The following is a 21848-nucleotide window of genomic DNA, read 5'->3' on the forward strand; positions in this document are numbered from 1 at the left end:
TTTGGGGAATTCAGAACACTATAGACCAAGGAAGTAAATTGTGAAGACATATAGTGAGCAGAAATACATATTGCTAGGATTTGCCCAGCTAGTGAGTTGTGGGGTGGAAGCCCTGACAGTGTTTACCACTGTAGACCACTTCAAACCCCAACCCTAGTAGGTAGGATCACCTGAGGGCAGAAGGGATCTGCCGAGCTAAGGGGCCAGAATTCTAATCGTTGTGGAGGGGCAGAGAGAAAACTAGAGGAAGGGGGAAAAGAAAGGGGAAGGGGAGGAGATGAAAAAGATGGGAGATGGTAAGGAGAGTGCTCACACTCTGCCCTCCATGCTCCGACCTCATATCAGCAGCTCTAGGGGACAGTACAGGGTGTTTACCCACTTCCAGGGTGATAGCAGAGTTAGAGGCAGTGGACTGTGGAACCAGGGTCTTCCATGTTCTTCCCATCCAATCCTCCTCTCCCCTCCTTGGGGAGGGGAAATGCTTATTGATGTGGGCTTCCCTCCTCTCAAAATATCTCCTACCCTCAGCAGAGATAGGTGCAACTGACCATATTGACCCCTTTGGTCTCCTGGGTGACAGTGTCCTTAGTCCGTTTTAGGTTTTTTAGGCCCTAGATGGGCCCTGAATAATCTAAGCCTAGAATACCTCTAGACTGTAAGCTTATTGTAGGCAAGGATTGTTATATTGTTATAATATAATCTCCCAAGCACATAGTACAGTGCTCTGCACACAGTTAAGTGCTCAATAAATATGCTCAACTGATTGACTGCCTGACAAAGCCACATGGTAGGATGGACCCTTAAATGTTCGGACTGTCCATCCACCACCAGAATGTCTGGGTAACCACGGCTGGGCTGCGAACTGCATTGGGACAGAGCAGTCATGAGGTCCTTGATGGCTTCCTGCTACACAGCTTTGTCCCAGAGCCCTCATCTTCCCACCTGCCAAGAGTCAAATCCAGGGTTCAGACCCATCATGATTCATGAGGGCCTCCCACCCAAGCTGGGGGCCCTTTGGAGAGCAAGGGGAGGAGGAGGAGAAAAAGGAGAAGTTGAAGACCTGGTCAGCACCTCAAACCCTTCCAGCAGGACCCACTGGTGATGATCTTGTTTCCGAGTTCCTCATCCAGCACTGGCCAGCCCAGGCCCCACATCTGGGACTGACAGATAGAGGGAGCTGCCGTCTGGCCTTCTTTTTCCCTGAAGGCCCAAGTGGTGCCAACAAGGAAGCCCTCTGTCTGAGGTCACCAAGCAGAGCTAGGACTGGTCCCCCCGGACAGCCCCACTCTACCAGGAGATCTTGCTCTTTGTGGTTGAGGCAGATGGGGTTGGTCAGAATGGGGATGGTCAAGAGGGTTGGGGCAGGCAAGGACACCCCTCCACCGGTGAAGTGGGGAGAAGAACATTGGGTGTTGAGACTGAGTTCCCACTGAGCCTAAACTGTGTCCTCTTCAGAAGAAGTCTGTGACTCTTTACCTGTTTGTTCCTTTGGAAAGCCCCCCTGCCTGCCCTCTCACTCCACTAGTCCACCAAGACCTGTTATGTCCTTCCAACCCTGCCCTGCAGCTGCTTGGCAACCCAATATCCATGAGGCTGTGGGCAAGAGGGGCTTCCACTCATAGCGCTACTGTATGGAAGAGGTCTGGGGCCTGATACCACATGAATCCCATCCCCCAACAGACACCTGCCAGCTTGTGTTTGAAATATGGATGTGTCGTGACTCATAGGCCTTCAACAACATTTTCTGGTCCCTGGGCCCAGTGCACTGAACCGGGGGCTTGGGGACAAACCCCAGATGTTACCAGGCCCTGACCTCAAGGAGCTTCCAGTCTCCACCTCTGATAGATTGCTTCATCCTGTAGCTTTACCCGATCCCTCTGGCTCCTTTCTTCAGTCCCCCAGAAGCCCCACACCATCCCACCCCTTGTGCAGGTAGCTGGTGGCTGGGTTGGGTTTCAAGCCATTCCCTTCCCCACGTTGTGTGTTTGATCCTTCAAACCAGTGACCCTCTGGCTGCTCTTGTGGTCTCTGTTCTCACTAATCCTTCTCTTTTATTTTATCCTTTCAGAAAAGCCAGAGTTGGTATAATGTAAGTACTCCTGTTTCTCTTCTCCCTGGGTACTGTAGGGTGGGATAGCGGGGATGAGACAAGGGAGGGGAGGTCACGAGGGTTGAGGGCAGGCCAGTGGCTTCTTTCTCTGGCAGCGGGCAGGGCCAGTGTGTCCAGAGGAAAGGGGAAGGGTGATAGTGGGGGACCCCTTCCCCTGATCCCCTCCCCCAATGCTTGTTCAGTTCTTCTGCTCCCTTGACCAAAGTTTCCTTGCCGTTTCCTCAGGAGAATCCTTTCACCCCGGAATCTGGAACCGAGGGTTCCTGAGGGAGCGGTTGGCAGACCTTCTCCCTCCAGACAGCCATCTTTAATCAGGTCCCCTTCAAGCTTCTAAAACTCCAGCTCTGAGGGTTTCCTTCCCACTAGCTCTTCCTCAGCAGGAGCCACGGCTTCTCACCACTTGCCCTGCATCCACCCACCCCCACCCTCACCCTCGCCTGTCTGTCATCTGTGGGCCACGTAAGGCAGCGTCCCTGGGGCCACTTGGGTCATGTTGACTGTCCTGCAGTGTTTTGACCTTCCCTTGTGGTCCTGTCACAACCCCTGGCCAAGGCTCCCTGCTCCAGAGCACTTTGCCCTGGGAACTGCCTGCTGGTGGATTTCAACTTGGAAACTCTCAGGAAGCATCTGTCTGAGGTTCTTTTTTGCCCAGCACCAGGAGCTTCACTGCCGACCCACTCCTATTGTCTCCATTCCTCGGGTGGCATCCTTCCTTGCCCCTCCTCCTGCAAGTGGCCCTTTGGGCTCCCCTGCCCCCTTCCCAACTCTTTTGGCTCCATCCCCACCCTGAGCAGAGAGGTGATGCCTGTCTGCCTATCTTTCTGTATGGCTCAGTAGCAGGGATGGGAAGGGACACCTCTGTGATGGCAGAAAGGGAAAGGGGGCAGTGGAACTAGGCATGGAGGGGACAGGCTACCTAGGACCCTGGGCTCATTTGGAATATTAGTGCTAGGAGAAGAGGCCTGATTTCACAGAGGAACCCTGAGCAAAAGCCAGTTCTGTGTTTGTGTGTGTACGTGTGGGTGGTGTGTGTGTGTGTATGTGTGCGCATGTTGTGAACAGCAATTCCCCAATTGAAACCCAACCCAGTAATAATAATGATAATAGTATTTAAGTGCTTACTATGGAAGCAGTGTGGCTCAGTGGAAAGAGCACGGGCTTTGGAGTCAGAGGCCATGGGTTCAAATCCTGGCTCCACCACTTGTCAGCTGTGTGACTTTAGGCAAGTCACTTCACTTCTCTGGGCCTCAGTTCCCTCATCTGTAAAATGGGGATGAAGACTGTGAGCCCCTCGTGGGACAACCTGATTACCTTGTATCTACCCCAGAGCTTAGAACAGTGCTTTGCATATGTTGCCAACTTGTACTTCCCAAGCGCTTAGTACAGTGCTCTGCACACAGTAAGCACTCAAAAAGTATGATTGATTGATTTGCACATAGTAAGTGCTTAACAAATACCAACATTATTATTATTATTTTTATTATTATTATTATTATTATTATGTTCCAAGCACTGTTCTAAGTTTAGAAGTGAATCAGTTAACAAGGTAATCAGATTCCTCAACAGATTGGGGCTCTGGCTGAGGTCCTTTGTCTCCAGACCTCTTTCCTCTTGGTCAGTCTCTGCCCTCTTGGTGATTGGTGGCCAGCCTGAGGGGAGTTAGCAGCCCCAGACTTGCCTCAGATTGGCCCCTTGTGGGGCAGGAAGATGGGCCTTGGAAGGGCACTGGTCTACTGCCACTGTTGCACTCCTGTACAGTATCAGTCTGCCAATCGTTTGGATCTTCCCTGGTTCCTCTCTCCCCACCCTCAAGCCCTGAACCACAGACTGTTTGGCCAGGGGAAGACGAGCTCACTACGGGTAAGGGGCTGGGTTGGGCCAATCCCTTAGGGTTGATGGTGCCTTGGACTGAGTCCCCAGGAGATGAGTGTCCCAACCCCATGGGTGGAAACATGGGAGAGGGGGCAGAAAAGACACAGCTGCAACACTGACTAATCACATGATTAAAATGGTTTGCTTATCAGAAAATGGGAAATCCCTCCCCCCCTCTGCTCTTTCACCTTATCCATGTCTTTCTTTCCTTCTCCTTCTGGCTCTTCCTCATCCTCTTCCCCATCCCCCTTTCCCCTCCCTCCTCCCCTCCGGACTCCCTCCTCAATGGCTGCACTCACCCACTCCTTCCTCTGTTTCCCTCCTTTTCCTACTTGTTCTTCCTCTCCTCCCTCTCTTTTCCTCTGCCCTTCACCATCCCATACATCTCCTTCACCCATCCCCAAGCACCATTTGAGTGGGCCAGAGTCAATTTAAACTGAGGGTGCATCAATCAATGAGCAAGAAGACAGCGAAAGAAACCCAGCAGAGCATACATATCCTCTGATTCGTAATTTAGATTTCTCAATCTGTAACTACCTAAAGCCCATTGGCAAGTCTTTTCTCCACTAAAGAGCCCTGCAGATAAGTACCAGCCCACATCACCTTACACCTCTGGGCTGTCTCCAGCCTACTCATCTAAAGATTAAGTTGTTGTTCATTTTTTTTTCTTCCTGGTGGAAAATCAAGGTCTGGGAAAGGGCGACCATGAAACCAGACTCGCTAAAAGGGACCAAGGTGAAAATCAGTTGGCTGGAACGAAGGAGGGGAAACTGGAAAATATGGGGGAAAGGAAGGGAAGGGAAGACCAATAGAAGGGCAAGGTAAGCTGAGTCATTAGGCAGCCAGCTCGGATAGGTGGCCCAGGCCCTGAGGAGCTTCTTTTCGCATGTTGCTGTGTATCTGTTGTTCTCATGTTTGATTTCTCCTCTCTCTCCCTCTCCCTCTCCCTCTCCCTCTCCCTCTCCCTCTCCCTCTCCCTCTCCCTCTCCCTCTCCCTCTCCCTCTCCCTCTCCCTCTCCCTCTCCCTCTCTCTCTCCCTCTCTCCCTCTCTCCCTCTCTCTCTCTCTCTCTTTCTGTCTTTCCTCCATGTGTGTTTAGCATGAAAGACAGCACATCCGGAGAGTAAGCACTTGGCTGTCTTCTTTGTACACCATGTAGATGGTAGCGCCTCTGGGGACCAGCTGAAAGCAGCATGGGGAATGGGGCTAGGGAGTAGAGGCCCTGACATGGGGAGGCAGCAGAATTCAGCCTCTGCTAGGCCCCACGGAGGGGCAGGTCTGCTTCCTGAAACTCAGCCATGCCCCTTCCAGCTCCCTTGTTCTGGTCTCAGCCCATCTTGGGATCTGGCAGGGAGAAATGAACTGCCTGTGGGAGTGGGCAAGCATGCTGTGTGCAGCATCCATATTTGCCCCTTCCTTCTCCTGCCTGTGCAGGGAGCCAGCCAACTCACCTGGGCAAAGTATGCTCCAGCAAACTCAAGCGTATCATGCACCCATATACATGTGCCCATATGCAAATACTCACGTGTGCACAGGTAACCTACCCATATTGGATATGCCTGTCTGCCTTTTCCACAGTGATCTCTTCTGAGGAGCCCTTGCTAACCGTGCTGCTTTGGACTGGTTTTCCTGATTCCCTTCTCCTCTCAGTGTCCTTCCCTATCTCTGTCTGCAATCCCTTTGGCTTCTGAGATGTTGGAGGTTGGAGTGACCCTTTTTATTGCTGCTGCCCCCACCCCCACCCAGCCCAGCTGTCCAAGCTGGGCTCTGAGCCTGTGTGGAAGTTAGGGCTCCATTCCATGTCCCTTTGGCCCAGGCTGGGCACCCTGATATGCCATCTCTTGCTCATTGCTTGGATAGTTGCATGTAAGCCAGGAGGTGGGTGCCCACTCCCAGGGGGAAACACTCCCCTCTCCCTCTTCCCCACTTTCCCACCCAGTTAAATAGGCTTTTGGTCACTCTAGGGTAAAGTCATAGAGTGGCAGCCTAGCAAGAGCAGAAGCCCCAGAGGTGGTGGTGGGGTGCGGGATACTGGAGGCCTGGGGAGGCATGGCAGCATGATGGAGCCACGCCAGAATTGAGAGCACTGGCAGCTGTGACCCTTCTCTCTCTTAACAGCAAAGAAGGCTAAGCCCCTCCCCCTTTTCCTGCCCCACATTCAGAACTTCAAGCACATGGACAGTAACGTGGGCTGGTCATTGCCATGTCCCATGGCCAGGATTCTTTCTTGGGAAGCCAGGGCTTATTAGATAAATAGGTGACGTGGGCCTCAGATAAGTAAGGGCTGAGGTTGAAGGATGGGCAAGCACCCGGAGATCTGGTGCACTGGGGAGGGAGGGGCTAAAGATGGATGGCATTGGTGGAGGAAGCATCTTTCCCCAAAGCATCTTGCCCAGTCAATGCCTCAGAAGGGAGGGGAAGGGAGGTGTTTGTGGGGACTTGGAATAGCAGGTCAGGGGGAGAAAAAAGAGTCTGATAGCCACACCCTGATAGATGCCATAATCCTCATGTCACCGTACACATCAGCCTCACCCGTTAGTCTCTCCCAGGAGCTCGAGAGACAGGAAGTGACGGGAGCCAGGCAGAGAAAGCTCGATGTGGGAAGGGCAAGATGGTGTCAATCATGGGGAGGTATTCATTCAGCCATATTTATTGAACACTTCTGTGTGCAGAGCACTGTACTAAGTGCTTGGGGGAGTACAATATAGCAATAAGCAGACATATTCCCTACCCACAATGAACTTACAGTCTAGAGGGGAGACAGACTTTGCCCGTTAAGTGGGAGACCTCCACCTGCCCCCAGCAGAATCCCAGGGTGCAGAGGGTCTTTCAGACTACCTCCAAGCATCTCTTTGGAGGAAGGCCTCAGGACCTGGAATCACTGCTATCAGTCTTGGTTTGAGGAATCTGGGCTGCCTCAACCTTCCCCTGCCCTTAGCTCCTGTTCCTGCCAGGATTGTTGGTTCAGCCAGTTCGTCGGCTCTCAGGGCAGAGGTGCAGAGGGGACCATAGGGCAGCTTGGGTCTTGGCCCTCCCACAGACTTACCCTGCCTCTGGAGAAATACATCCTTGGTCTCCCTGCTGCAGGCCATCCTCAAACCTGTTGAGCGGCCTGCCCAAGCTGCCCATATCTCATCTCGCCCCTCATCATCCTCTCAGGGACCCCTTTGCTCCTGTCTTTCTCCTACTTCTCCCTTTTGTAGAAGCAGCTCCACCTCTGTCCTGTGGCCCATCTCTTCACCATTCTGGCATTTCTGGCCCAGGTCCCTCTGCTCTACCTCCTCTCCCACCTTTCATTCATTCATTCATTCATTCATTCATTCAATCATATATATTGAGCACTTACTGCGTGCAGAGCACTGTACTAAGCACTTGGAAAGTTCAATTTGGCAACAGAGACAATCTCTACCCAACAACGGGCTCACAGTCTAGAAGGGGGAGACAGACAACAAAACAAGTAGATAGGTGTCAATACTATCAAAATGGTTAAATAAAATTATAGATATATACATATCATTCATAGAATAGAATAATATGTACAAATATACACAAGTGCCATGGGGAGGGGAAGGGGGTAGAGCAGAGGGAGGGAGTAGGGCCAATGGGGAGGGGAGGAGGAGCAGAGGAAAAAGGGGACTCAGTCTGGGAAGGCCTCCTGGAGGAGGTGAACTTTCAGTAGGGCTCCGAAGGGGGAAGAGAGCTAATTTGGTGGATATGAGGGAGGGAGGGCATTCAGAGGGAGGGCAGGCCAGAGGTAGGACATGGACCAGGGGTCAAAGGCAGGACAGGAGAGAATGAGGCACAGTGAGGAGGCTAGCAGCAGAGGAGCAGAGTGTGCAGGCTGGGCTGTAGAAGGAGAGAAGGGAGGTGATAGGAGGGGGCAAGGTGATGGAGAGCTTTGAAGCCAATAGGAGTTTTTGCTTCATACAAAGGGTGATAGACAACCATTGGAGATTTTTTTGGGGGCGGGGGGTGACATGCCCTGAGTGTTTCTGTAGAAAGATAATCTGGCCAGCAGAGTGAAGTATAGACTGAAGCTGGGAGAGACAGGAGGATGGGAGATCAGAAAGGATGCTGATGCAGTAATCTAGTCGGAATATGATGAGAGATTATACCAACAAGGTAGCAGTTTGGATGGAGAGGAAAGGGCAGATCTTGGCGATGTTGTGAAGGTGAGACCGGCAGGTTTTGGTGACGGATTGGATGTGTGGTGTGAATGAGAGAGCGGAGTCAAAGATGACACCAAGGTTGTGGGCTTGTGAGACAGGAAGGATGGTAGTGCTGTCCACAGTGACAGGAAAGTCAGGAAGAAGACATGGCTTTGGAAGGAAGATAAGGATCTCAGTCTTGGACATGTTGAGTTTTAGGAGGCGGGCGGACATCCAGGTGGAGATGTCCTGAAGGCAGGAGAAGATATGAGCCTGGAGGGAGGGAGAGGGAACAGGGAAGGAGATGTAGATTTGGGTGTCATCTGCGTAGAGTTGATAGTTGAAGCCGTGGGAGCGAATGAGTTTACCAAGGGAGTGAGTATAGATGGAGAACAGAAGGGGACTAAGAACTGACCCTTGAGGAACCCCTACAGTTAGGGGAGAAGGAGGAGGATGGCCAGAGAGATAAGAGGAGAACCAGGAGAGGACAGAGTCCTTGAAGCCATGGTTAGATAATGTATTGAGGAGAAGAGCATGGTCGACAGTGTCACAGGCAGCTGAGAGGTCGAGGAGGATTAGGATAGAGTAGGAGCCATTGGATTTGGCAAGAAGGAGGTCATTGCTGACCTTTGAGAGGGCAGTTTCAGTGGAGTGGAGGGGACAGAAGCCAGGTTGGAAGGGGTCCTGTAGAGAGTTGAAGTTGAGGAATTCGAGGCAGCGAATGTAGATGACTTGCTGTAGGAATTTGGAAAGGAAGGGTAGGAGGGAGATAGGATGATAACTGGAGGGGGCAGTGGGATCAAGAGAGGGTTTTCTTAGGATGGGGGAGACGTGGGCGTGTTTGAAGGCAGAAGGGAAGAAGCCGTTGGAGGGTGAGCAGTTGAAGATGGAAGTTAAGTAGGGGAGGAGGGAAGGGTTGAGAGGTTTTATAAGGTGAGAGGGAGTGGGGTCCAAAGCACAGGTGGAGGGGGTGGCACTTGAGAGGAGGGAGGAGATCTCCTCTGAAGATACTGCTGGGGCAGATGGGAAAGTAGAGGAGAGGGTTGAGAGCGGGTGGGGGTGGGAGGGGATGGAGAAGGGGGAGGGGTGACTTCGGGGAGCTCAGACATGATGGTGTTCATTTTCCTAATGAAATAGGTGGCCAGATCCTTGCAGGTGAGGGATGGAGGAGGGGGAGGAACAGGGGGCCTAAGAAGGGAGTTAAATGCCCGGAACACCTTCCTCCCTTAGTGCAGATGAAGTGGTTTCCTGCCCACCATCGCTTAGCCCCCAACACCCTCCCCATCCTTGTCGAATTAGGAAACTTTGGATTTCCTTCCAGGGGGGAATTATTAATTTGGTTTAACTAACCAAGGTCTGGGCTCCACCCAGAGCCCCCTCCCCATCCTCTCCCAGCTGCTCTGCTGCCCCCGTGTCACTCGGTCCCAGCTCCCTCTATTTGCTGTAGGGTTAATGTTTATCTGGGTGCTTCCTGAATGGTGACGCCGGTTACCTCCCATCCCCCACTCAGCAGGGAGGGCCAGGAAGGGCAGCCCAGACAGGGCAAGGGGAAACACGTGACTATTTCTTTCTCTCTTTGGAACAAACCTACCACAGATGTTCCAGCAGCAGCAGGAAACCCAGCTGTAGGCCTCCTACCTTTCCTGGCCCCTAGGCCTCAGGAGCTGGCCCAAGCTGAGGGGTACCGAGGCTGGGAATGGGCGATCCGCAAATGATTGTACTTGGTTTAGGGCTTCTCCACTCTGAGGTCTGATGGCATCCGATGAAGCACCGTGGCTCAGTAGAAAGAGCACAGGCTTTGGAGTCAGAGCTCACAGGTTCAAATCCCGGCTCCGCCAGTTGTCAGCTGTGTGACTTTGGGCGGGCAAGTCACTTCTCTGCGTGCCTCAGTTCCCTCAAATGTAAAATGGGGGTTAAGACTGTGAGCCTCCCTTGGGACAACCTGATCACCTTGTAACCTCCCCAGCTCTTAGAGCAGTGCTTTGCACATAGTAAGCACTTAATAAATGCCATTATTATTATTATTATCCAGCAAACTAATGCTATGGAACCTGGAGAATGGGACATTCCCACCCAATCTGTTGCAGTTCCAGTTGCATTATGTCAGTGTAATGGGAGGGTCAGGGGGTGCAGGGCAGGAATCCTGACCATTCTTCCTTTGCAAAAGGCCCTAGTACTTAAGTCCAGGTTCAAAGAGGGTGATCAGTGACTAGCATTTGAGGTGGCAGGAATGGTGTGAGGGGGGTGTAACTTTGGTAAGTGGGGAGGGTGAGCTCAGGTGCGGCATGTGAGTAACTGGGAAAAAGGATGTGATAGATGCATCAGTGGGGTTGTGAAGGGTGGTTGGGCTTGGTGGGGTGTGCCTGGTGGTCTCTTTGCAGGGTGGGCTGGCCTAGTATAGGCTGAGTTTTTGCCTAAGGGGCAATGTGGGCCTGAGTTGTGGGAGTGTTGAGTGGGAGGAGAGAGAGAGCGAGAGCAAGAGCAAGAACATGCCTGCCTGTAGAAGGCAGATATGTTCATGGGAGAAGGTGGTGTGGGCTTGGGGTGCATGGTTAGGGCAGGGGTAGAGAAGGTGGGTCTTTGTCCACTTGGTCAGCCCTTGCCTTGGGAAGCACTAGTTCGCCATAAACTGGGACTCCTGTGATTGGGATTGCCTAGTGCAGGGGCCTTCAGGGCCAAACTGGATCCCATCCACCCCACCCTGGCAGCCCTCGAGTCTGGTGCTCTGGCAGCCCTTCCTCTTGCCTCCCCTGTCACCCAGGGCCTGGCTCCCTGGTACCCCTGACTTCCCTACTCCAGAGCTTGACCCCCTTGTCCTTGGTTGAGGTGCTACAGTGAGCGTCCAGCTTCTTGCAGGGGCTCCTGGATGTCCTTCCCTTTTCCCTCTACCTCCCGGGGTCCCAAGTCTTTCAGTTAGGTTTCCATTGCCTTCCTCTGCCTGGGCCTTGAGCACCTCCCTGGTCACTTTTAGGGTTAGCATTTGGCTTCAGCCTGGACTCTGAGTCCTGGAGTGGGTTGGGGAAGGGGTGAGAGTTCATGCCTGGGACAATCCCTGGACTTTGCCCCAAGCCCCCTTGGAGATCAGTGCCCAAGCAGGTGTCCTGGGCCACCTTTGGCCTGAAACTGGATTGAGTGGGTGAGGCCTGTGTTCTCTTTGGGCCCCTGCTGGGTTGGGGGGCAGCCTCTCAGAGGCTCCCAGCTGTTTCAGTCTCGCCTTTCAGATTTCATCATCTCTGTAGTGTCCATGGAGTCTCCTCTTACCCTCCTTCTCCCCTCTCTGATCTCCCCCGTCCCCACTGCTTGATCTGTCTAGCAACTTCCATTGCAGGAAACATCTGCTGGGGGTGCAGGGCCGAGTGGGAGGTTACTGCAGGGCATTGTCCAAGACCATCCCCCAGCTCCTCCCGTAACTCTAAGCGGGTGTGCCTGGTGGCAGACTTCTCCCCACCCCTCTGCCTCTCCCTCCCAAGCCATAGTAACAAAGGAGTTATTGGCTGGATGGCCCAGGAGCTGACAGTCTGGAGGAAAGAGGGGCTGAAGGCTGTTCCAGAGGCGGGGGTGAAGGGGTAAGGGGAGGGAAGGTTCCATAGTGCACTGTGGTCACAGCTCCAGGCAAAGGCGTTGTGAGTCACAGCCACCTGTCTTGGGGTCGGAGGTCTGTGGTTCACCCGACTGCCCTGGTTCAGTTGGGAGTCCCCCAGGATCCTCTCCCGCTGGGGCAGTGAATCAGGCTGTACAACCAGTGACCCGAGGCTCGGACCCACGCAGTGAGTACCCGGAAACTGAGTCAGGCTCCTGGACTGTCACCAGAGTCACCCCGACGTCCCTGCTTCCAGCCTGGGGCTTCCAGGTGTGCCTGTCTACTTCTTCCCTGTTCCCCGCCCCCCTGACCAGGGAGGAGCTGCCCCCCACTGACCTGGGGGCGGTGCTACGACCTGCCCTCCTCCAGTGTCCCCCAGTGTTGGGCAGCTGCAGAGCAAGGAGATGGAAAGCACAGGGAGAGCCAGCCGGCCTGCAGACGCACACAGGGATCTGGCCCGGGAGCCTTTGGCCAGAGGAGCCCTTCTCTGGGACGGCACAATCTGGAGGTGCAGCGGGCAGGCAGATCCCCTCCCTAGCCGCCCTCACACGGACCCGAGCCAGAGCCAATCCCTGAGGCTGGCTTGGGAAGTCATGGACTCTCTGACGGAGTCTGGAGTGCTCTTGAGCCTCCTGCTGCAGCAGGACAACGAATCCCTGCTGTGCTCCTTGCAGAGGTTCAACAGCACCCTCCCAGGCCAGGAAACCTGGAAGAATCTTGGATCTGAAGAAATCCCAGCTGTAAGTTTGGGAAACCACAGCCTTTGGGTCTCATCTGATAAAAGTTCCTCTCTGTGTTGATGCCTTTCCCCCTCTATCCCCCTCCCCTCCAAGTGCTCCAAAAGGGACTAGGCTCAATCCCTGAGCTCATTGAGATGGTGGGGGGGGGGGGGGGGGTGGAGAGTTCCCCTGGAGCAGGGACCTTGAGGGAGAGGGCATGGGGAGCCTGGAACAGATTCAGTGAGTTTAGCAGCAACTGAGAAGGAAGTCTGACTGCTTCATATACCCCCAGCTTATTGATAGACCCATTCCAATCCCCAAGGGAAGGCCTCACTGGGCAGTCGTTTTGGTGGGCTGTTGTTTCTCTGCACAGCTGGGAGGTCATCTCCACTCTGTCCTCCTCACCGAATCTCAGTGGAGACATCTTCCTGAGTCTCTTTGCTAACTACACCTGGCCAGGGAATAGATTGAAGGAAGGATGCCCACCCTCTCTGTTGGTCTGATAATCACACCAAAGCCCTCCACTCTCCAGGGCTCTTTGCTGGGAGGATAGCGATACCTTTTCGGTGTCCAAAGGGAAGGGTGAGGAGGGAGCGGAGTGGGAGCCCATCTCTCCAAAGCAGCTTCGGGGATGGTCAGTCCCCCATGGTAGATTCCAGCAGTGGTGCGTCTGGGGACTGGGCAGTTCCAGATCCCCAGGGCCAGTCTGGTGGTTGTGGAACCAGTCCAGTCCGAGTTCAGACACCCAGCTAGAGAGCAAGCATCCAGTTTTGGAGTCTCCTAGGGCAACTGGCCTTGGAAGGCCTGCAGTTGGCTGCTTCTCAGCAGGACTAGTTTTTGGAGTACAGTTTGGGGGCTTGTGCAGAGAGAGTGTGGTTAGAGCTAAAGAAGGACTAATAAGAAGTGTCAAACACCACAGCAGGCAGTCAGGGGAGGATAGGGAGTCTTCATCATAGGTATGTTGAAAGATCAGGTACCAGTCTGCTCTTTCCAGGGTTGCCCAACCTGCTAGGGCTGTAGGTGGCACCAAGATCTGAATGAAAGGGACCACAGAGAGTAAGCTCTCTCTGCTCCTAGGGTGTTTTGTTTGTTTCTAGGGAAGAGCCCCATCTTGCTTCTCTGTTTTTATGGTATTTGTTAAGCACTTACACGGGCCTGGGAATCAGAAGGTCATGGGTTCTAATCCCTCCTCTGCCACATCTGCTATGTGGCCTTGGGTAAGTCACTTCATTTTTCTATGCCTCAGTTACTTCATCTGTAAAATGGGGATTAAGATTGTGAGCCCCATGCGGGACAGAGACTGTGTCCAACCCAATTTGCTTGTATCCACCCCAGCACATAGTACAGTGCCTGGCACATAGTAGGCATTTAATAAATACCACAATTATTATTATTATTATTATTATTATTATTATTATTACTGCTTACTAAGTGCCAGGCACTGTACTAAATACTGGAGTAGATACAAGCTAATCAGATTGGGCACAGTCAATGTTCCACATGGGGTTCACAGACTTAATCTGCCATTTTACAGATGAGGTAACTGAGGCTTAGAAAAGTTGTAACTTGCCCAAGATCACACAGCAGACAAGTGGCATCAGGATTAGAAAGTCCTCCAACTCCAAAGCCCATAGTCTTTCCACTTGGTCCATCCAACTCCTCTCCTAGGAACCTCTTCTAATGGTTCCTGGCCTGTGTGAGAAACGGGGGCTTTTCCCTCCCCTCCTTCCTCTCCCAACCCTAAAGCTTCAGCTTCTTCCCTGAATGCCTGGCCAGTTTTAGAAAGGTGGCAAGGAGGGGGTGCAAAGAGTATGGCATCAGCCTCATTCTAAAAGAGCCTTGGCTCATACAGAAAACGGCAAGGGATTGGAATATGGGTGAAGAGAGGCCTCCTCCCCAAACCCCCGGGCCTCTCTTGCTTCTCCAGCTCAGAGCTGGGAGCCTTGTGGCATGCGAAGAGATGGAGATTTGCAGCTACCGAAAAGAACCAGTATACCTGCTGTTGGAGGATGCTAGTGGAGACAGGTATACTGTCTGGACCAGATAGCGTCTTGAGACTCCTCTCACCCCTGTGAGCCTGTGGTAGCGTCTTTAGTGAGACTTCTGAGCTGAAGTTCATTCATTCATTCATTCATTCAGTCATATTTATTGAGCACTGACTGCGTGCAGAGCACTGTACTATGTGCTTGGGAAGTACAAGTTGGCAACATCTAGAGACGGTCCGTACCCAGCAGCGGGGTCACAGTCTAGAAGGGGGAGACAGAGCACAAAACAAAACATATTAACAAACTAAAATAAATAGAATAAGAATGTACAAATAAAATAAGTAAATAAATAGAGTAATAAGTACGTACAAACATATATACAGGTGCTGTGGGGAGGGGAAGGAGGTAGGGCGGGGGGATTCATTCATTTAATCGTATTTATTGAGCGCTAATTATGTGCAGAGCACTGTACTGAGCCCTTGGGAAGTACAAGTTGGCAACATCTAGAGACGGTCCTTACCCAACGGCGGGCTCACAGTCTAGAATGGGGAGACGGACAACAAAACAATACATGTTAACAAAGTAAAATAAATAGAATAGTAAATGTGTATGAGCAAAATAGAGTAGTCAATCTGTACAAACATATATACAGGTGCTGTGGGGAGGGGAAGGAGGTAGGGCGGGGGGATTCTTTCATTCAATCGTATTGAGCACTTACTGTGCGCATAGCACTGTACTAAGCGCTTGGGAAGTACAAGTTGGCAACATCTAGAGACGGTCCCTACCCAACAGCAGGCTCACAGTCTAGAAGGGGGAGACGGACAACAAAACAAAACATATTAACAAAATAAAATAAATGAACACTTGACCTAGCAAGCAAATTTGTTTTGTAAACATACCAGGGCCATCTGTATTAAAGTTCAGATTACACCCAGATAACATCTGAAATCCCACCTTCTCCCCTTGAAGCTATGAAGCCTTACCTCAATCGAACGATCGGTTTCCCAGCATCTCTCCCCATGGCACCCAGGTTTCTCCTGCTGCTTGCACCCAGCCCACTACAGAACCCCCCCACCCATCCCCCTCACAGGTATAGAGCATCATCCTCTCCCCTCCTCCTTCTGGTCCCAGTGCCAGGATATTGGCAGGTCCTTGCAGGGTGGGCTACCTTGAGCACACAGTGGGGCTTGGGGGTGTCCTTGGATCCCGGTGCCTGCCAGCCGCAATTCTGTCTCCCCAACGGCCCCAGACTCCGCCTCCTGGATGAGGGGCTAAAGCAGCTGGGGCTAGGAGCACAGAACAGGGGACAATCAGGGGTTCCTCTCCAGTGCTGGATGGCTCCAAAGGGTGAATTGGGGATTGGGGCAGTAGGCCCTGCCCTTCCCCTCCCCAACTCCTTGAGCACATTGTTTGGCTATTGGATATCTCATGAGTGTTGTGCCCGGAGGGAACGGGCCGGGGGTCGGGGGGTGGTGGTGGTATTTTTAGCAGAGCTCCCTGCTGGGATGAGGCCCCTTGGGCCAAACAGCATCTGGAAGCCTTGTGCTGGAGGTGCCAAGTCTGTCTTAGATTGCAAGCTGCTTGAAGGCAGCCTGTTGGCCTGCTGAACATACTATCCCTGGGCCAGGATAGTGGACTGGGTCAAAGACAGTTGGTGGCCAGATTTCCATTGGAAAGAGTTTGATACAGCCAAACTGGGTACCAATGCTCTTGTCTGGGGATGGGAGTGTGCCCTTGTCCTTGGAGTGGGAAAAGTCTTGGGTCTTCTTGACTGGGATTGGCAACCTTCCAGCATGCTCTGTTTCCGCTTCTGCAGGGCCTTGCCATGCTGAAGGGAGTGGGCCTCCCCTTAGCCATGTGATGCCACACATAGGGATGATGCCTCTTGCTGGGCAGGTCCGGATGCCATGAGCAGACTGCAAGACTGACCTCTCACACCTCTGTGGCCATTGGAAAGGCCAAGACAGTCTCTCCTCCCTTTAGGGTGGACAGTGCTCAGGAAATGTTGTTGACTGGGCTGGCTGTTGACTGACTTTCTCTTTCTGGTGAAAGTAGGAGGCAAAGACCCTGTTTTCACTCACGAAACTGTATGCATAACTCTCCTCAATGAGCCTGTTTTGAAATAGTAATGCTTCATTCCTTTCTGCCTAATACATGGAATGAATGCCATTCTTTCCTATATGCTATTGCTCCCTTTCCCAACCCTCCCTCCTCCAACTCTCTCTGTCTTTCCCCTCTGCCCCTTTCCCTTAACTGCTCACCTTGGCTCTCACCACACAGGTATTAAGCCCAACCTACAAGCAGAGGAATGAAGACTTCAGGAAGCTCTTCAAACAACTTCCAGACACAGAGCGCCTCATTGTTGGTGAGCCTGGGGTGGGTTCTTCCTGGAGTATGGAAGAAGGGGCAGATGGTAGTGTGCCTGAAGTGTGAATGAGGGTGAGGTGGCTGGACCAGACAACAGGAGGGACTTTGGGGAGGGAAGCATTATGGAAAGGAAGGAAGTTAGCATGTGGAACTTGCTCTAGTATGGCCCAAGATGAATGCTGGAAGTCCCATGGTTTGAGTCATGTTTCCCCAGCCTGGAACAACCTCTTTGGGAATTTTTAAGGGGGCTGGGGGGAAGTTCACTGACTTATTGGCTGTTGGGCTGTTCTCAGCACTGTTGCAGCCTTGCCATTTACGTAGACATCCTGGAGGCAGATCTAGGCTCCTCTGCTGATCTTCCGGCATCTTCCCTCAACTCTTTGCCTAGTGAGCTAGAGTGGCTGGGGGTCCAAAGAAAACAAAAGAAAACTTGTCTTCCCCCAGTGGAGGATGAGCATATGGAATTCATTCCCCCTGGAAGTTGTGCTGTCACAGATACCAGTGAGTTCAAGAAGGGTTTGGATAAATCCATGGATATAGAGTCCGTAATGTGTTCTTTGAGGGTATGTTAGGGATTTGGAGAAAAACACAGAGATCATAAATGGTCCACGAGGATGGATGACTAGAAAAATAGCTATTAAGTGGTTTCTCCAACCATCCTGTTGCCACAGTGAGAGACAGTATTGTAGGCTGGAAGAACTGTGGGTCTGATTCAGAATATTCGGCTGGCATTGGATGACCTCTTCTCTCCCCTCCTGCAGTTCCAACCTGTGAGGCACTGCCTTGGATCATGTTTTATTGACTGCTTGTTCTTGCTCTAGGCTCCTCAGGTCATCTCATCCATTCCATAGCCTCTGGCTAGGGCTGCCCTGACCCCCCCATCCCAAGCTAATCCCTCTGCCCATCCGCCAAGCTAGCTCTCTTCCTCCCTTCAAGGCCCTGCTGAGAGCTCACCTCCTCCAGGAGGCTTTCCCAGACTGAGCCCCTCCTTCCTCTCCCTCTCCCCCCTCCATCCCCCCGCCTTACCGCCTTCCCCTCCCCACAGCACCTGTATATATGTATATATGGTTGTACATATTTATTACTCTGTTTATTTATTTATTTATTTATTTTACTTGTACATTTCTATCCTACTTATTTTATTTTGTTGGTATGTTTGGTTCTGTTCTCTGTCTCCCCCTTTTAGACTGTGAGCCCACTATCGGGTAGGGACTGTCTATATGTGATGCCAATTTGTACTTCCCAAGCGCTTAGTACAGTGCTCTGCACATAGTAAGCGCTCAATAAATATGATTGATTGATTGATTGATTCCCCAGCCCCACCTTGTGAGGCTCACAATTGTGGGAGAAATTGCTCTGATGCATTGCCTGTGTCCATCATGTTTCCATCAGGTGGTTAAGGCTGAGCCTAGATTGCCCAGGTTTTGAGATGTTTCACACCCCTTAGTGTGTCCCTGCTCTTTCTCCAGATTATTCATGTGCGCTTCAGAGAGACATTCTCCTCCAGGGCCGACTCTACCTCTCCGAAAACTGGATCTGCTTCTACAGTAACATCTTCCGCTGGGAAACTCTGGTAAAGACTCTCCCACCTCTCCTTCCCTCCCCCTTCCCCATGACCAGTCAGGATGCCTGGGTCTTTCCTCCTGGCTAATGCCAAGCCTGGCCCCCAGTATTGAAGGAGTGTGAAACTAACCAAGACTCGAAAATACCCAAATTCTCAAAGAAATGAGCCAGAGAACTCAGGCAGTGGGATGAAAGAAATGGAACTTCACTCTTCTGTTTTCTTAGAAAGTGGTTTGGAGGTTGGTGGGAGGGATTCAGGGTGTTTTTACCTGTGGTGGAGCTCCGAGTATGTGGGAGAAGAGGGAAGTGAGGTTGGTGAAGAGGGGGATTTTGGGCAATGTGAGCAGGGCCCATGCAAGCCAATGGGGGCAACCTGGGAGAATTTCCCCAGTGGAATGATTTTTGCTAACTCTCTTGAATGGTCGTACTAACACTTCCTCCCTGTTGTTTTCCTGTTCCACTTCTGGCCTGGGAACCACAGCTGACGGTCCGTTTGAAAGACATCTGCTCCATGACCAAGGAAAAAACTGCTCGGCTTATTCCCAATGCCATCCAAGTTTGCACGGACACTGAAAAGGTAGAGCCAGCCATCCTGCTGCACGGGGAATGATTTCGGCTGCTTCAGCCCAGGTTCTCTGTTGACATTTTGAAGGGCACAGCTGCCTGGGGGAGAGAAAGAGGCAGGCATCCTGCCAGCCAGTCTCCCTGGCCTTGGGGTAGCAGGTGGTCCGAGGGAGTTCCCGCCCTAGTGTAGGATGTGGGAACAATCTGATGACAGACACACAGCCTGGCCCCATGACACCTGACTCTCAGGAGAATAGAAAACCCTGGTGCAGCCCTCCTGAGGCACATTCACCATTGGCCAGGAATTCTCCTATGACTCAGAGGTGGAATCCTGGCTGGATGGGCCAGGTCTCATGAGTCCCGCACCTCCTGATGATGTTAGTGTAGACTTGCACCTGTCCAGCTAAAACTGAACAACCTGGCTCCTCTCAAATGGTTCTTCCCCTCTCTACCCTTTTGTCTTGGCCACTTTCACTCTTAGACCCCCATCTCCTTCTCAGGGTTGGGCTCGGGAAACATTGATCAATCAATGGTATTTATTGAGTGCTTACTGTACTAAGTGCTTGGGAGAGTGCAACAGAATTAGCAGACAGTTTCCCTGCCCATAATGAGCTTACAAGTCTAGAGGGATTTCTACCTGGTGCTTTTATTGCCAAAGCACTTTACATTAGTTATTTTGATTTACTCCCCACAACATCCCATAGGTGTCAGGTATTATCATCTCCAGTATACAGCTGGGGAAAGGAAACTGAGGCATGTGGTGGTTAAGTTGCTTGCCCTAGGTCACACAGTAGTCAGGTGGCAGAGGTGGGACTAGAACCAGGGATCTCTGATTTCCAGGGTCACAGCTCTCTCACTATGCCTCCCCATATTCCCCTTCTATCCACCCATTCCTGTTTCTAGTCCTTCTCCCTTCCTACTCCAGGGAATTTGTTGGTGAGTCCTCAGGGACTTCCAAGCAGCAGATTGAGGTATTTTCCCTTTGAGGAAGCAGTGGGAACTTCATGAATGAGATGGTCGCATGGGCTCTAATCCCTGTCTAAGAGGGATTATTTTCCTTGGTTGTGATTGTGGGCCGCCTCCTCAGTGGTCTGGTCTGTCTGAACAGGTGATTGACTTAGACCTGGATGTGGCCAGCATGGTTGGACCCAGACCATGTGATAGTGAAGGTTCATGGAGTATGAGGGCAGGGATGTGGGGTCACTAGACAGTTTTGCTTCCTGCTGGGTCCGCCCTCTCTTGCTAAATCTTGACTAACAAGGGACTGATAAGGTAGTTTGTGGGTTATCCAATCCATAAGAGCTCCTTCTTCACTTTCCTGTCTTGGGCTCTTTTCGCAGCAGAAGGAGCTAAAGCTTAAATCCATCCATGCTGGGAGGGGGAGGAGGTTACATTATTGGCTAAAATGAGATATTTTTATTGATAATAAATAATAATAATTGTGGTATTTGTGTGGTACTATGCTCCACTCCAAACACTATAGTAAGCATTGGGGCAGAAACAAGATAATGAGGTCTGACAGACCCTGTCCCACTTGGAACTCACAGGCTGAATACAAGGAAGAAAAGGAATTAAATCCCCATTTCACAGTTGAGGAAACAGAAGCCCATAGGAGTTATGTCACTTGCCCCTGATCACACAACAGACAAATGCCAGAGGCGGAATTAGAACTGGGATTCCCAGGACTGGATTCTTTCCACTGGACCTCAGATCTCCCCACTGTTCAGGCCCCCGTGACCACGGATGATGGACCGTCGATTGTACTCTGGTCCCACTGGGTTGAAGCCTTTGTCCAGGACTACTAAGGCTTCTGGGCCATTAGGGTTTCTGAGCCAGTCTTACCCAGCTCTCTCTCAATCTCTCCCCACAGCACTTTTTCACATCCTTTGGCGCTCGAGATAGGACATATATGATGATGTTTCGACTCTGGCAGAATGCCCTTCTCGATAAGGTTTGTGCTGACCCTCTCCCTTGGTGTGTTAAAGGTCAGTTTGTTTCTGTTGCCCAATGGCCTAGGTGCCTTTTTGATCTGTCCCTGAGCAGGAGCGGCTAACTCTCCCAGCCCATGGGTTCCCTGTCCCTGGGGAGTGGGAACAGGGCAGGGAAAAGGGGAAGGGCCTGATGGAGAGGGGGAAGGCCTTCCATGCAGGCTACAGAGCTTTAAATGAGACAGGGTGGATTCTGTAGTAAAACCTGCCTTATCCTGTCCACATTCGCTCGAGCCCTTCACTCCTCCCACCTCCCCTCTTTACCTTTTATATCCCGGTGGAATCTCCTACAACCCACACAGTCAGAGCTCCCTCCCCACCTCCCATCCAGACAATTTCAGAAACCCAATACAAAGGGAATAGAAACAAAAGGGTAGAGGAGCACCCTTGAGTGGGGATGGGCTGGGGACCTCCTGAGAGGCAACATGGCTTAATGAAAAGGGCACAGGACTGAGAGTTGGCCAACCTGAGTTCTAAGTCCAGCTCTGCCACTTGCCCGCTGAGTGACCTTGGGCAGTTCACCTCATTTTCCTCAACTGTAAAATGGGGATAAAATACCCATTCTCCCTCCATCCTTCCCTCTTAGACTGTGAGCCCCATGAAGGACAGGGAGTGGGTCTGGACTGATTACCTTATATGATGATGATGGTGATGATGGCATTTATTAAGCATTTACTATGTGCAAAGCACTGTTCTAAGCGCTGGGGAGGTTACAAGGCGATCAGGTTGTCCCATGGGGGGCTCACAGTCTTAATCCCAACTTTACTGATGAGGGAACTGAGGCACAGAGAAGTTAAGTGACTTGCCCAAAGTCACACAGCTTACAAGTGGCGGAGCCGGGATTTGAACCCATGACCTCTGACTCCAAAGCCCGTGCTCTTTCCACTGAGCCATGCTGCTTCTCTGATTACCTACCCTACCACTTAGAACAGTAGTCAAGCACTGTTCAAAAC

The 21848-nt window shown here is 51.8% G+C and overlaps 1 protein-coding gene across 9 annotated transcripts in view; it reads left to right on the top strand.

Annotated features, from left to right (window-relative positions):
• Nucleotides 1-21848, top strand: part of GRAMD1B (GRAM domain containing 1B) — a 194437-nt gene that overhangs the window by 156414 nt on the left and 16175 nt on the right. For 7 of the 9 annotated variants that reach the window (XM_038753327.1, XM_038753328.1, XM_038753329.1 and 4 more), the window contains 5 exons: nucleotides 2069-2089; nucleotides 16694-16778; nucleotides 18250-18353; nucleotides 18825-18920; nucleotides 20778-20858. In XM_038753327.1, coding sequence (XP_038609255.1) covers nucleotides 2069-2089; nucleotides 16694-16778; nucleotides 18250-18353; nucleotides 18825-18920; nucleotides 20778-20858 — 387 coding nt within the window. Of the gene's footprint in view, nucleotides 1-2068; nucleotides 2090-2335; nucleotides 2413-16693; nucleotides 16779-18249; nucleotides 18354-18824; nucleotides 18921-20777; nucleotides 20859-21848 lie in introns of those variants that run through there. The other 2 variants (XM_038753334.1, XM_038753335.1) reach the window with 1 other exon arrangement.

This window comes from Tachyglossus aculeatus, chromosome 11, assembly GCF_015852505.1.
Source record: "Tachyglossus aculeatus isolate mTacAcu1 chromosome 11, mTacAcu1.pri, whole genome shotgun sequence".
NCBI classification, from domain to species: Eukaryota; Metazoa; Chordata; class Mammalia; order Monotremata; family Tachyglossidae; genus Tachyglossus; species Tachyglossus aculeatus.